At 43.4% G+C, this 16460-nt stretch overlaps 1 protein-coding gene across 2 annotated transcripts in view; it reads left to right on the top strand.

Moving 5' to 3' along the window:
• The first annotated feature begins 4028 nt into the window (after nucleotides 1-4028).
• LOC137284277 (lysosomal alpha-mannosidase-like) overlaps nucleotides 4029-16460 on the top strand; it is a 34505-nt gene continuing 22073 nt past the window's right edge. Inside the window, exons 1-3 of one of the 2 annotated variants that reach the window (XM_067816030.1) lie at nucleotides 4029-4061; nucleotides 4385-4620; nucleotides 7253-7373. In XM_067816030.1, coding sequence (XP_067672131.1) covers nucleotides 4441-4620; nucleotides 7253-7373 — 301 coding nt within the window. In that variant the 5' untranslated portion in view covers nucleotides 4029-4061; nucleotides 4385-4440. Of the gene's footprint in view, nucleotides 4077-4384; nucleotides 4621-7252; nucleotides 7374-16460 lie in introns of both variants that reach the window. The other variant, XM_067816029.1, reaches the window with a different exon arrangement.

Here is a 16460-nt window from a genome sequence, read left to right as displayed (position 1 = left end):
GTTACCGAACGGAACCGCTTTGATCTCGACATCATTGAATCCATCCGAGTCGATCACGATGACGTGCCTCCAGAAGCAAGATAACAGACTAAATAATTTTGTTCACAAAATGCATGTCAGGAAGGTGTGAGTAACTTTTCTTTTGAGAAAAAGATAGAGCCGTGGCACCCGTTGAGTGACCTCGAGTTTGACATCACTCAGCTAGTACTGAACAAAGGCCTGGTGCGTGTAAAGCTAGCAATGTAACCATGGGGCACGGCCGGGGGTGTGGTCGATGGGTGGATGTGTTGTGTTGTGTAATGTGTTCTTTACGCTACGCGCAATGACAATAATAGGACACCATAGTTGTGTGTCGCATATGCCCGACCTCAGTACTTCCAACCACTATCAGGAGAGGATGGAGGACACAACAGTCACGAACTATGTGGTGTAGACACATCATTCACCGCCATGCGGAAGTCTCACAGGGTAAAGATGAAGAAGGTTTGAAATGCACTTTTGTGAAAACAAAACCCACTGCAACAAAACAAAGGAAAGTGAAGTGAACTGAAGTGCCCTCAGTGAAATTAAGAGACGTGAAGTATTCGGAGCAAAACGAATAAAACAGTAAGAAGTATACAGTAAGCTAAGGTCATGTCGGCAGATGTTTGTTATCAAATCTGTACTAAAGATAAATCCAAACATTGTTGCATGAATAAGCTCATACTCACATATGAATTCAACTTATATCTTAAGATATCACAGACTCATGTACACAAATAACGGAACATTATTTCACAGCATCTTGTTTTACTAGATCATCAGAATATGCGGCATTATTGTAATAAATAATGGCTTCACAATGTTGCCGAATTATCGCATTGCCTTCCACGTGTATGTAGTACAATGATTCCCAATTCACAAGTAACCTGTACACTAAACACGGATATAACAACCCTTTACCAGCGCGTAATTACTCAGTGCACCTGTGCATATTTCTTAAACCACTTCTATGAAAACCAAACGCCATCGTATGTTATTTTTTGTAATATTTCGTCAGACCGAAATTAATGTGTAGTGTGATCTCTATCCGGGAAACGAGACGCCTTGTGCAATCACTCATCTGATGAAACAAGCATCGATCGACATGTAATAATCGTAAAGTTTCGTCTCAATCATGTGACAATGGTTTAAACTAATTATGAAAGTTGATATGATTTAATACCAGAGAGACCACTATCCGCCTTCCTCATTATGCTTGAAATGGTTTGGCAGCGGAAGTAATCAGATACAACAGGATATAGACACATGATTCGGATGTTTGGTGTCGTAGTGCTCGATACATCAGTCTCGGCTTTACTGAACTAGATGGTAGTCTATCCAGCGTCATGAACCAGTTTAAGGGAAGCTGCCGTGCATTGCCACATGAACAGAAACACATATGAAATTGTTTATTGTGTAGTGTATGAGTGTCGCATGCGTCATTGTTTCGTCGTCAGAGCAAATTGTTTACATATGTCGCATCTCATTGAGCCGTGAATGACGACTGTCATCTCGTGATCAGAACCTAGAGAAAAATGAATTCAATATGTCGGATACAAATGAGATGCAGTTGTTAAACCCTGTTCAAAGATGACTTAAAAGTTTGAAGAGCAAATGATGTTGTAATGTGTTGTGATTGGCGTTGCCGTTGCTAAAGTAACATTCCTCCACCTACCATCTGTCGTCACAACTACCTTGCAGGCAATAATTCCAGAAAACACATCGTTTGAGCAAATATAGTTTTTCGTATATTCGCCTGTCATTAAAACAATATTGCTTCTATCCTATTAGTGAACGCTGCCTTCACCGACACAGTCCTCATCATGGGAAGGAGCATATCGAGGAATACTCTGTTCTAGTGGTTGTCAGATCTGTGGTGGTAGTGGTCGACATCACTGACATTTGATGCAATCAGACTAATATCATGTTGTTGCATTCCCCACAGAGAAAAACAAATGTTATATTCCCTCCGTCTTCCTTCCCAGTGGGAATAGAACATACAGCCGTCAAACAGCGACCAGGCTGCGTGCATAACACGTGCAGACATGAATGCATAAAAGCCGCACATTTCCCAGAGTAGGTGAGTTTGACAAATAATATGCCAAGTCTAGACAGTATTGATATGTTTGTTAACATGTATGTGTTATTTCGTCTGCACTGTGGGTCATGGAGGGACAGAATGCACTTGTTTTTGTTTTCAAATAATAGAACACATCGTAAGTTTTTTGGCAAATTTTGCAACAAATGATTGGCATTTTGAGTCCCTTGTATCCAGACAAGCTCCTCCACTAACGAACTTACCGAAGCTTCTGTATGGGTTAACGGTTCTGAGACGTCTTCATTAAAGACGATTTCTTATGTCATGTGGCAAGGCTTGTGATATCCCAACTGAAGGTTACTTTGTGGACACCATACGAGGGGTCACTACATGTCCGAATTTCCGGCTGTAACCTAGGTCACCGTGTGCTGTTGCCAATCTGGCCAGATATACAAACGCACGATTGAAACATGACGACAGGTCGCTGTATGATCTACGTTTGTATTCGTCATTTGTAAAACAATTCCTCGCCATTCATCTTTTAGTAAACCGTATTTTCAATAGCCCAGTAAATAGAGTTGTCAAACTGTTTCAACTCCTTAAAGGGAGTCCGTAATTGCCAAGGCAGTTCCCAGAACCCTCCTAAGGAGGGATGCGGTTACAATATGTAAATACTACTACCCGAGACAGAAGCCTGACATATGAGTGACGTTGTAAATAGCAATGTGAGGAGAACTGTCAATTTCACTGTTTCGTATTGCATGCGATCCGCAGTCTGTTATGTAGTCTTGCTAATCACGACAACCCACACAGTGTATCCTATCTCCATAATCATAGCTTCGGTCACTTTGAGTTTAGTTTCTCTTCTGTTCATAGCGCCGAATATGTCCTGAGTTCGTTTTGTATTCCGGTGTCATATGCACCAAGTTCCGCACTGCCAATACAAATAAATATTCAATTCGTTCGCCCTAAGCACAGTCCTTCAAACTCACAGCTTTCAAGTTCATCTTTACGAATAAAACTCATTGGATTATGTGTAACCTATCATTAAAACTGTGACTCAGAATGATGCGAAATTTGATAAAATGAAATATATGCAAGCAAGGATATTCTAAATGTAAAAAATCGAATAATACATACAGACAGTCAAACTTCAAAGACCGTTATTGGCTTTAAAAATAGTCGTGGTGATTCTAGAAAGTTTGTTACCGTATCTTTCATCGTGAATTCATGAATAATAATAAATGCATTGAACACAGGAACACCCGTTCCGAGAGATCAGCTCACTAGACACAGGAACAGCGTTCTTGGGGGTTATGAAGTTACGTACATACGAATAACTGGTGGTTCGTCAATTACACACGGCTATCCCCGCCGTGTCGCGACGGCCCTCATTTACGAGTCGACTTCAAAAAGCTCAACAAATTCCCAAATTTCTTCAACTTTCATACATTCCTGCTGTTAGACTTCTGTTGAAAATATTTGCATGGAGTGGCTATGACTCTGTGTAATGTTTATACAGCCCGGTTCTTCACCGGGTCACACATCAGGTATATTATATAAGCAGTTGTTGCACAAGCATCATACACAGTCGCTAGCTGATTTTTTTCCAAACTTTCACAGAAATCTTTACGACTTTGTTCGAGGTCTGCTAGCGACACATCTTTTCCCGCTAACTTGAAATAATTCACTCGAGTTAGAAACATTTCAGTCAATTCCAATGACACAGCTGTGCATTAATTGAAATGTGCGGCCAGATACTAGAGGCATGCATAATTGTCCACCAAAGTGTCCATTTGTGGATATTAATGAATCGTTTACACAATAGAGTGTGGCATGACAGCTGTGTTTTTATTAGCGAGAAAAAGAGAACGTTCCCATCTAATGAACTTGATATAATAAGGTACGAGAATATAGTTCCATCGATACTCACCATATTCAAATATTATTCTGCACATAGAGCAGGCTTGTCGAGCTGAGGGTATTTCTGGATGTCGTATTGGTATAATTTTGAATGGTTATTATCTTATTAGCAGGTATTGAATTGTCGAATCATTATACTAGATTAACACACAGTACACCAGGCAGGGGAAAGATTACTGCTGGATGACTAGTGGATCGTAGTTGTAACCGGTTCAATGTAGGCCAATTAAGCGGGCAATAGGTTTTATGTGATGGGGCTATATAACCAGCAGTCGGGGAGAATTAGGGCGGTAAGCTGCAAGGGAAAGCTGTATTGTGCTGTTGACAAAACCCCCTCGCCAACATGCAGCTTAACCAAGCACCATCCACGTTGTGTTTAAGCTTATAGGCGGTTGTTGGTAGTTTCAGTGTGGAGTCAAGGAACAACTGAAGAGCTGGGTGTCGATGGCGAGTGCAGGATGCGTCTACACATACGTCGATGTTTGTGGGCAGCGGTATTGGTCGTCGCTTTACAAGTTGTCATCATGTACTGGGGTGCCAGAGGGCGATCTGGACGGAAATCCTATATTCTTCTGAAACATTTACAAAGTCGAGATTTGCGGGAAAAACAAGAGTTAACCGGAACGTGCAATCCTGATGTAAGTATATGCTTATCGATCGATGATGTTGACATTCCTTAACCGATTGAAGATAGCCCTGTCGTCGGATAATGTGTTACTGAAGCGTTAATGGTTTTATAATGACATTATGTTAGACAACTACTTTACATGGTGGAATGTGCAATATACACACACCAGAGGCTCGCGTGGCCCTGGGGTCATTAGTGTCCCTCACAAACCCCCTAAATTTCCTTGTGACAGAAGATCTCAGGCGGTACGGTGAAAAAGTTCAATTTATGAGGCTTGGTATAGGCCAGATAATACTGAAAAAAAGATTCAAAGCCAGAAACTACTAAGAGTCATCATAGATTTGATGTATAAATACAGCCTTTGTCATGAATGCCTGCATGCTAGGTCGTCAGTGTTCGCGTGCTTTTATGTGATGGATATCTATTCTGTCGCCGATTGTTATGCCGTCTGCATGAGTTTGGAATATATGTAGCGATACAGCAAACTGAATGCTGTCTGTATGATCTATTTAGGAATCCTGTAAGAATTGTGCACGAAAATATCTCCGCTACACTGCAGAATACGTAGAACAAGTTCATATAGTTCTTGCACTGTCACATGCCATTAAACTTTTGCAAAGTACGTGACTATTTCTACAATATCCAAATGTTAACACACTTTTGTAAAGTAATGGCATATGACAATGCAGGAACTATCAGAAAGTTATTTATTCTGCTTGGGAAGTGTCAGGAGTTTCATCAGTAAATTATATAAGCGCTGATTTAAATTGTTGTTCTGCCAAGTTGATACAACATAGCTCATACCCCTATCGTACTCCCCACCCCTCCCCAACACCCCACACACCACCAAATATTACAACACTCCTCCACGCGTCCCTATCCCCGGAGATGGTGTTAATGTAAGCTGTAACTGTATCGTCCGCAGCGATTTCCGCTCGCAGTACTTTCAGCGCCTATAATGGTATAATTGTTCCTCATTGGTGGATCATTAAGGAAATGGCTTCTCCAGTAGCTGTCTCTCACGGGGTGATATGATTAATCTTTATTAATCATATGACGTTCACATTATTTCAGTTATGACTATTAGCGTTGCTTTATGAATGCGACAGTTTTAATAATATGAAGTCGTAATTGTATTGATTGAGGGAAAGGGAAAACTGAGCTTTATTCAAACATTGTTTGTTGAAGATTAACTGTACATGTCGACAGTCACGACATGCCAGCATGTTAAAAGCCTAGCCACAGAAACAACCGTGGGGTGAAAAGCCGCTGTGCTTATGGTGCGGCAAATACTCATACCTTCTAGACGCGTATTTACTCATTCATGCAGTTTCAGAGCTGATTTCATCAAGCAGAAAAAAAAAATACATGTATAGAAAACAAACGTGCATGAAAATAAGGAAGTTTCGGTAACTATTTAAAAAGAATGCAGTATGAAATTGGACATTTCTTAAACTGCCCGCTATAAATACAACAGTATCGCCTTTTGGACGGCATATGTATCTGTGGCGTATTGACGTGTCACATACGGCAAGTAAAATGACACGTTTCGACTAGTATGTGCGGATCATACTTTTTCGTAGTGGTCGCCAAGAAAAGATAACTCACTTTTTGAGGGCAGCACCACCCACAAGTAGTAACCATTACTGTTTCTAATATTCGAAGAAAACTTGTCCCCGAAGTGCCAAATATAATATATATGGTGTCCTTGAACTGCCAAATATAGTATATAGTGGCAATGAATAACCAAGTGTAGTATATAGGGTGTCCGTGAATTGCCACACATAGTAAATAAGGTGTCCATGAATTGCCAAATAATGTTGTATAAGGTGTCCGTGAATTGCCAAATATAGTATATAATGTGTCCATGAACATAATAGATATAGTATTTACTGAGGCCCTGAATTTTCACATGTAGTTATACACGCTGTCCTGAATTTTACATATAGTAAATAGTGAGCCCATGAATGTTCAAATGTAGTGTATCGGGCGTACTTGTGGCTTGATTATTTGGTACTACAGAACTGTATACGGTAGCAGTCTTTTTTATCTTGATGTAATGTGACGATGTGACATGAACAAACAAGCACATAATACAGTTTGAATCACCGCTAAATTCAGTTAGCGCACTCACACCTGCCGATTACATATTTTCATAAGATCAATCACTTTGGTTCCAATGCATTTTACCTGAATATAGACTTAACGTGACAAGCGGGGCAATTAAGACGTACAGGAGTCACGTTCTAATCTGCAGAAGGGTCGTCTCAAATGGCTCTAGATGTTCCTTGCTGTGCTCACTCCATTAACAATATAACGTTTCATTTATATGCCAGACATCTTGATGAGAAAGCTAAAATTGTTTTAGTTGAACTGAATATAGACATTAAGCCTAAATGGCAGCCATGTGTCTCGGTGCCAACTAAGTGTTCCCTGGTGTCTGCGACTGTCTTCTGTGTCCATATCACACCAGTCTCGGGGGATGCTGCTGTGTAGACAACGCTTCAAGTGACCAGCGAATAGGACCACTGAAAATATATACATATATATATGAGTGATTGTGTACTACAATCCTAATAATGCGAATAAATAATTATGTATCAGCATGTGTCATCATTAGTCCTGCACCTGTCTACTTCCAGTTGTGTAATCCAGTACGCGAGGACATGCTGAACGTGCATATCGTCGCCCACTCCCACGACGATGTCGGCTGGTTGAAGACAATGGATCAATACTACACAGGGGAGAAGAGTGTAGGGTCGGGTAGGTGGTTTTGTCAATGCGTCACGTAAAACAATGATGAGAGAGTACATTCACTGAGCTGTATCGCGTTATCATTAAGCATACAGGTGTGCCATACCTTTTAGAAAATACAATTATATACAGTTCACCACTATTACCTAGTAACTTATACTCACTAATACAGCTATTTTCTAATTACCCAATGACTCATTACGTATATTGTCTTCCGTACATCACTGACAAGGCGTGACCACTAGTAATTCCTAAGAAACCCCAGTAGGTACTCGCTGAAACGACGGAGCGGTGGGGTAGCCTTGTGGTTAAACCATTCGTTCGTCACGTCGAAGATAGGGTTTGATTCTCCACGTGGGTACAATGTGTGAAGCGAATGTTCTGGTGTTCCCCGCTGTGCTACTGTTGGAATATTGCGGAAAGCGGCTCACTCATTCACTCACTCATTCACTCACTCACTCACTCACTCACTCACTCTGAATCAACGGTATCATTGATCACAGTGAAAAGACATTGTATGGCTAAGAGACACTTTTAAATGGTTATTTATACCGTCTGCAAGTGCTATATGCCAGCCCCACTCATGGGCAACAAGAATATATAATATGCTAGTTATAATCATGCAGATCATCTGGCTCCTGCCCAGACATAAACATGTAAGTTACAACACAAGTATGTAAGACGATGTCAACCAGTAGATGGACCTAATCAAGTCTCATGAGTTTAGAAACCGACTGATCATCTATCGGGATAGTAATGATAATATCTTGTAGACAGGGTTCTCTTATCATAGCGAATAGTTATTAGTTTAACTATAATATCTTATCATGCATCGTAATCTCTAGTTACCTGTTCCTACTGTATTACCAATTATTATAGTCTCTTAACCCTTAACGTGATGAACACTTTGTTGTTTGGCACATTATTCCCTTGCCTTATCCGTTTACGTAATGAAATCTTATCAGCACAGCCTTGGGTTAATGAAAGTAAATCTTTTTGCTGGTGCCTTTTATCTCTTAATGTAACTAACCAGTTAACCAGAATAGTTGTGGTCTCTAATACCTTAATCACATTTTTAATGGTAAGATACTAGTATTGCTTTAGTCTCTGATCCTTTAATCACATTTTCAGTGTCAAGATGCTAGTATTGATGTAGTCTCTAGTCCTTTAATCACATTTTCAATGTCAAGATGCTAGTATTGATGTAGTCTCTGATCCTTTAATCACATTTTCAATGTCAAGATGTTAGTATTGATGTAGTCTCTAGTCCTTTAATCACATTTTCAATGTCAAGATGCTAGTATTGATGTAGTCTCTGATCCTTTAATCACATTTTCAATGTCAAGATGTTAGTATTGATGTAGTCTCTGATCCTTTAATCACATTTTCAATGTCAAGATGCTAGTATTGATGTAGTCTCTGATCCTTTAATCACATTTTCAATGTCAATATGCTAGTATTGATGTAGTCTCTAGTCCTTTAATCACATTTTCAATGTCAATATGCTAGTATTGATGTAGTCTCTAGTCCTTTAATCACATTTTCAATGTCAAGATGTTAGTATTGATGTAGTCTCTAGTCCTTTAATCACATTTTCAATGTCAAGATGCTAGTATTGATGTAGTCTCTGATCCTTTAATCACATTTTCAGTGTCAAGATACTAGTATTGATGTAATCTATAATCCCTTAATCACTTTGCCAATGATCAGTTACTAGCATAATTGTAGTCTCTGATCCTTTAATCACACTGTCAATGACCAGATGCTACTATTGCTAAAGCCTCTAATCCTTAAATGTAAATACGAGTAATTCCACCGTATCTGTAATCTCTAATTGTCCATTCACAATGCCCAGAAGCTAATATTAGTATCTTTGCTATTACCGCATCTTCATCAAAGCCCATCTGTCGATTTCACGTCACTGTGCAAAATTTGAGTTTGTTGAGATTAGATGAGAACTTCATCGCTTTCAAATGAAATCAACTGGGCTGTAGAATGTTACGTTCTTCACCCTTATGTGGATATGCTGAATAGTGTTTCAAATATCCCCTGAGTAACACTGCCCGATCGGAGGACATCGTAAATATCCCCTGAGTAACACTGCCCGATCGGAAGACATCGTAAATATCCCCTGAGTAACACACTGCGATCAGAGGCCTTGTTAAAAATGTAATGATTCACAGTGCCCGTTCTGCGGACATCGAATACGTCTCGAGTAAAACTGCTCGAACACGTAGGATATCGTAAATATCCTCTGAGTTACACTCTCGGATCAGAGGGAATTTTACACATACAGTGAGTAACACTGTGCTATCTAAGGACATCGAGATTAGAACTCTCGGATCTGCATCCCCGTGAAATCCTCTCTCTTTGGGTGCCGTTTGGCCCGTCTCACAGTCCCTGGGCCACATTATTTTCCCAACCTTCACAACTTGCTGGGTACCACTTTAGAAACTGAATGCGTGAGTAAGTGAGTGAGTTTAATTGTACGCCACCTGTAGTAATCTTCCAGCCCATATCACAACGGAAGATACCACCAATGCTTCACACATCGTACCCACAAGGCGAATCGAACCCGGCACCCGACATGACTAACGAACACTTTAACACCAAAGCTACCGATCCACCAATCTTCAGCACTGGAATACCCACTGGGCCATCTTATTGGAAGATGATAGGCAGTGACAAAACGGAAACTATGTGGCGTTAATTCCACGCTGTTGGTGTTGTGATCAATCACCACACATGCAAACATTAGAACAGTTCATGGAAATGTAGAACGATGGATGCCCCGTGCAGATCGTAATATAAAAAAGTACCGAAGTGGATGAAGCACTTAAGCGAAAGACCTGACAAAAACATCCTCACGCGAATACGTCTTGGTCACGCCGAACAAAACCATCAAAGACTGTGCCTCAAAAACGTCGTCAACATGCAGCGTTGTTTTCCCAAGACTGTGAGGTGTTATTTAATTAAATGCTAGAAACACAACATATTTCTTAAAACTTTCCAGTTTCTCTTTTATTTGCCATTGATTTTAACCAGGGCCGAACCATTGTTGAAATGGGGTTTCCTGAAACGTATGTCAAGTGTCATTTGTTTGTTAAATGATTAACGCCAAAGTTCAGAGAGAAGACTCGGCCACGGCTGGCAAGGTTGTAAAGCAGGGTCGGCTTGGTACGGCCATGATCATGAAGCAATCGCCTTTTGGTAAAACTGTTCAGTAAATAGTCATTCGTAAATTATATTTTGACTCATATTATGACATCCTACATTCTGTGACAAAATGGTTTATTAATTTGATATATTCAATTTACTTTCCGAAACCACAAATATTACTGTCAGTTTAGGGAGCGTGGCGCTGAACTCCAAAGTTAATACAAACAGGCTTTGTATCTTCCTGACTGACCAGTGACTTCCTTTCCAATGTTAATCTTAATGGGGTTTTCACTCCTCGTCTTGAGAGTGTGAGGCTAATGTGAGTGAGGTAGGAATAAATTCATCATACGTGTAATTGGCAACGTTTACCCTCGGGCTATGTGCAGTTAACACTTCATCGCACTCCTTGAAACATGAAGCAAATGGGTTTATACCCTGTTTAGTGGGAAACGACCATTACTGCGTCATGTACTTGTATTGTAAGGGATACAGGATGCCATACTGCATCTGTGAGCGATGTTCTCACACTACCACTACCATTCGTTTCTTCTCCTTCGACTTAGCCTTCTGTCACTGCTAGTTCTGCTACTACTTGCTTGTCGCAAGAGGCTGCTAATGGGATCGGGTGATCAGGATTGCTCTCTTGGTTGACACCTCGTCGGTTCCCATTCGGGCAGACCGATGCCCATACTGTTGATCACTGCATTCATAGACCGCCGCCATATTACTGGAACATTGCTGAGTGCGACGTAAACCTACAATCACTCACTACTACTACTACTACTACTACTACTACTACTACTACTACTACTACTACTACTACTACTACTACTACTACTACTACTACTACTACTACTACTACTACTACTACTACTACTAACTACTGCTGCTGCTACTGCTATTGCTGCTGCCTCTACTAGTGCTGTTTTACGTTCCATCTAACGTGTGTGCCTATATTGATACCAGTATTTCAGGTACCGTAAACATTTCCTGTTAGGTTCGCGCTACCACTATCACAAGTCTCAGTACACCTCCTTTTGTACTACTTCTAAACACAAACACAGTACCAGCTACACCTTCCACCTCTACCACAGTACCAGCTACACCTTCCACCTCTACCTCAGTACCAGTTACACCTTCCACCTCTACCACAGTACCAGCTACACCTTCCACCTCTACCACAGTATCAGCTACACCTTCCACCTCTACCACAGTACCAGCTACACCTTCCACCTCCACCACAGTACCAGCTACACCTTCCACCTCTACCACAGTACCAGCTACACCTTCCACCTCTACCACAGTACCAGCTACACCTTCCACCTCTACCACAGTACCAGCTACACCTTCCACCTTTACCACAGTACCAGCTACACCTTCTACCTCTACCACAGTACCAGTTGCACCTTCCACCTTTACCACAGTACCAGCTACACCTTCCACCTCTACCACAGTACCAGCTACACCTTCCACCTCTACCACAGTACCAGTTACACCTTCCACCTCTACCCCAGTACCAGCTACACCTTCCACCTCTACCACAGTACCAGTTACACCTTCCACCTCTACCACAGTACCAGTTACACCTTCCACCTCTACCACAGTACCAGTTACACCTTCCACCTTTACCACAGTACCAGTTACACCTTCCACCTCTACCACAGTACCAGCTACACCTTACACCTTTACCACAGTACCAGCTACACCTTCCACCTCTACCACAGTACCAGTTACACCTTCCACCTCTACCTCAGTACCAGCTACACCTTCCACCTTTACCACAGTACCAGCTACACCTTCAACCTCTACCACAGTACCAGCTACACCTTCCACCTTTACCACAGTACCAGCTACACCTTCCACCTCTACCACAGTACCAGCTACACCTTCCACCTCTACCACAGTATCAGCTACATCTTCCACCTCTACCACAGTATCAGCTACACCTTCCACCTCTACCACAGTACCAGTTACACGTTCCACCTTTACCACAGTATCAGCTACACCTTCCACCTCTACCACAGTACCAGTTACACCTTCCACCTTTACCACAGTATCAGCTACACCTTCCACCTTTACCACAGTATCAGCTACACCTTCCACCTCTACCACAGTACCAGTTACACCTTCCACCTCTACCACAGTACCAGTTACACCTTCCACCTCTACCACAGTACCAGCTACACCTTCCACCTCTACCACAGTACCAGCTACACCTTCCACCTCTACCACAGTACCAGCTACACCTTCCACCTTTACCACAGTACCAGTTACACCTTCCACCTCTACCACAGTACCAGCTACACCTTCCACCTCTACCACAGTACCAGCTACACCTTCCACCTTTACCACAGTATCAGCTACACCTTCCACCTCTACCACAGTATCAGCTACACCTTCCACCTCTACCACAGTACCAGTTACACCTTCCACCTCTACCACAGTACCAGCTACACCTTCCACCTCTACCACAGTACCAGCTACACCTTTCACCTCTACCACAGTACCAGTTACACCTTCCACCTCTACCACAGTATCAGCTACACCTTCCACCTCTACCTCAGTACCAGCTACACCTTCCACCTTTACCACAGTATCAGCTACACCTTCCACCTCTACCACAGTACCAGCTACACCTTCCACCTTTACCACAGTACCAGCTACACCTTCCACCTTTACCACAGTACCAGCTACACCTTCCACCTCTACCACAGTACCAGTTACACCTTCCACCTCTACCACAGTACCAGCTACACCTTCCACCTTTACCACAGTATCAGCTACACCTTCCACCTCTACCTCAGTACCAGCTACACCTTCCACCTTTACCACAGTACCAGCTACACCTTCCACCTTTACCACAGTACCAGCTACACCTTCTACCTCTACCACAGTACCAGTTACACCTTCCACCTCTACCACAGTACCAGCTACACCTTCCACCTTTACCACAGTATCAGCTACACCTTCCACCTCTACCTCAGTACCAGCTACACCTTCCACCTCTACCACAGTACCAGTTACACCTTCCACCTCTACCACAGTACCAGCTACACCTTCCACCTTTACCACAGTATCAGCTACACCTTCCACCTCTACCTCAGTACCAGTTACACCTTCCACCTCTACCACAGTACCAGTTACACCTTCCACCTCTACAACAGTATCAGCTACACCTTCCACCTCTACCACAGTATCAGCTACACCTTCCACCTCTACCACAGTACCAGTTACACCTTCCACCTCTACCACAGTATCAGCTACACCTTCCACCTCTACCACAGTACCAGCTACACCTTCCACCTCTACCACAGTACCAGTTACACCTTCCACCTCTACCACAGTATCAGTTACACCTTCCACCTCTACCACAGTACCAGCTACACCTTCCACCTCTACCACAGTACCAGCTACACATTCCACCTCTACCACAGTACCAGCTACACCTTCTACCTCTACCACAGTACCAGTTACACCTTCCACCTCTACCACAGTATCAGCTACACCTTCCACCTCTACCACAGTATCAGCTACACCTTCCACCTCTACCACAGTACCAGCTACATCTTCCACCTCTACCACAGTACCAGTTACACCTTCCACCTCTACCACAGTACCAGCTACACCTTCCACCTCTACCACAGTACCAGCTACACCTTCCACCTTTACCACAGTACCAGTTACACCTTCCACCTCTACCACAGTACCAGCTACACCTTCCACCTCTACCACAGTACCAGCTACACCTTCCACCTTTACCACAGTATCAGCTACACCTTCCACCTCTACCACAGTATCAGCTACACCTTCCACCTCTACCACAGTACCAGTTACACCTTCCACCTCTACCACAGTACCAGCTACACCTTCCACCTTTACCACAGTATCAGCTACACCTTCCACCTCTACCACAGTACCAGCTACACCTTCCACCTCTACCACAGTACCAGTTACACCTTCCACCTCTACCACAGTACCAGCTACACCTTCCACCTCTACCACAGTATCAGCTACACCTTCCACCTCTACCTCAGTACCAGTTACACCTTCCACCTCTACCACAGTACCAGCTACACCTTCCACCTCTACCAGAGTATCAGTTACACCTTCCACCTCTACCACAGTACCAGTTACATCTTCCACCTCTACCACAGTATCAGCTACACCTTCCACCTCTACCACAGTACCAGCTACACCTTCCACCTCTACCACAGTACCAGTTGCACCTTCCACCTCTACCACAGTATCAGCTACACCTTCCACCTCTACCACAGTACCAGCTACACCTTCCACCTCTACCACAGTATCAGCTACACCTTCCACCTCTACCACAGTATCAGCTACACCTTCCACCTCTACCACAGTACCAGTTACACCTTCCACCTCTACCACAGTACCAGCTACACCTTCCACCTCTACCACAGTACCAGCTACACCTTTCACCTCTACCACAGTACCAGTTACACCTTCCACCTCTACCACAGTATCAGCTACACCTTCCACCTCTACCTCAGTACCAGTTGCACCTTCCACCTCTACCACAATACCAGCTACACCTTCCACCTCTACCACAGTACCAGCTACACCTTCCACCTTTACCACAGTACCAGCTACACCTTCCACCTTTACCACAGTACCAGCTACACCTTCCACCTCTACCACAGTACCAGTTACACCTTCCACCTCTACCACAGTACCAGCTACACCTTCCACCTTTACCACAGTATCAGCTACACCTTCCACCTCTACCTCAGTACCAGCTACACCTTCCACCTCTACCACAGTACCAGCTACACCTTCCACCTCTACCACAGTACCAGCTACACCTTCCACCTTTACCACAGTATCAGCTACACCTTCCACCTCTACCTCAGTACCAGTTACACCTTCCACCTCTACCACAGTACCAGCTACACCTTCCACCTCTACCCCAGTACCAGCTACACCTTCCACCTCTACCACAGTACCAGTTACGCCTTCCACCTCTACCACAGTATCAGCTACACCTTCCACCTCTACCACAGTATCAGCTACACCTTCCACCTCTACCACAGTACCAGTTACACCTTCCACCTTTACCACAGTATCAGCTACACCTTCCACCTCTACCACAGTACCAGCTACACCTTCCACCTCTACCACAGTACCAGTTACACCTTCCACCTCTACCACAGTATCAGTTACACCTTCCACCTCTACCACAGTACCAGCTACACCTTCCACCTCTACCACAGTACCAGCTACACATTCCACCTCTACCACAGTACCAGCTACACCTTCTACCTCTACCACAGTACCAGTTACACCTTCCACCTCTACCACAGTATCAGCTACACCTTCCACCTCTACCACAGTACCAGTTACACCTTCCACCTCTACCACAGTACCAGCTACATCTTCCACCTCTACCACAGTACCAGTTACACCTTCCACCTTTACCACAGTACCAGCTACACCTTCCACCTCTACCACAGTACCAGTTACACCTTCCACCTCTACCACAGTACCAGCTACACCTTCCACCTCTACCACAGTATCAGCTACACCTTCCACCTTTACCACAGTACCAGTTACACCTTCCACCTCTACCACAGTATCAGCTACACCTTCCACCTCTACCACAGTATCAGCTACACCTTCCACCTCTACCACAGTATCAGCTACACCTTCCACCTCTACCACAGTACCAGCTACATCTTCCACCTTTACCACAGTGTCAGTTACACCTTCCACCTCTACCTCAGTACCAGTTACACCTTCCACCTCTACCACAGTACCAGTTACAACTTCCACCTCTACCTCAGTACCAGCTACATCTTCCACCTTTACCACAGTATCAGCTACACCTTCCACCTCTACCTCAGTACCAGTTACACCTTCCACCTCTACCACAGTACCAGTTACAACTTCCACCTCTACCTCAGTACCAGCTACACC

Source organism: Haliotis asinina, chromosome 5, assembly GCF_037392515.1.
Source record: "Haliotis asinina isolate JCU_RB_2024 chromosome 5, JCU_Hal_asi_v2, whole genome shotgun sequence".
NCBI lineage: Eukaryota > Metazoa > Mollusca > Gastropoda > Lepetellida > Haliotidae > Haliotis > Haliotis asinina.
This window is presented reverse-complemented; position numbering and strand designations above follow the sequence as displayed.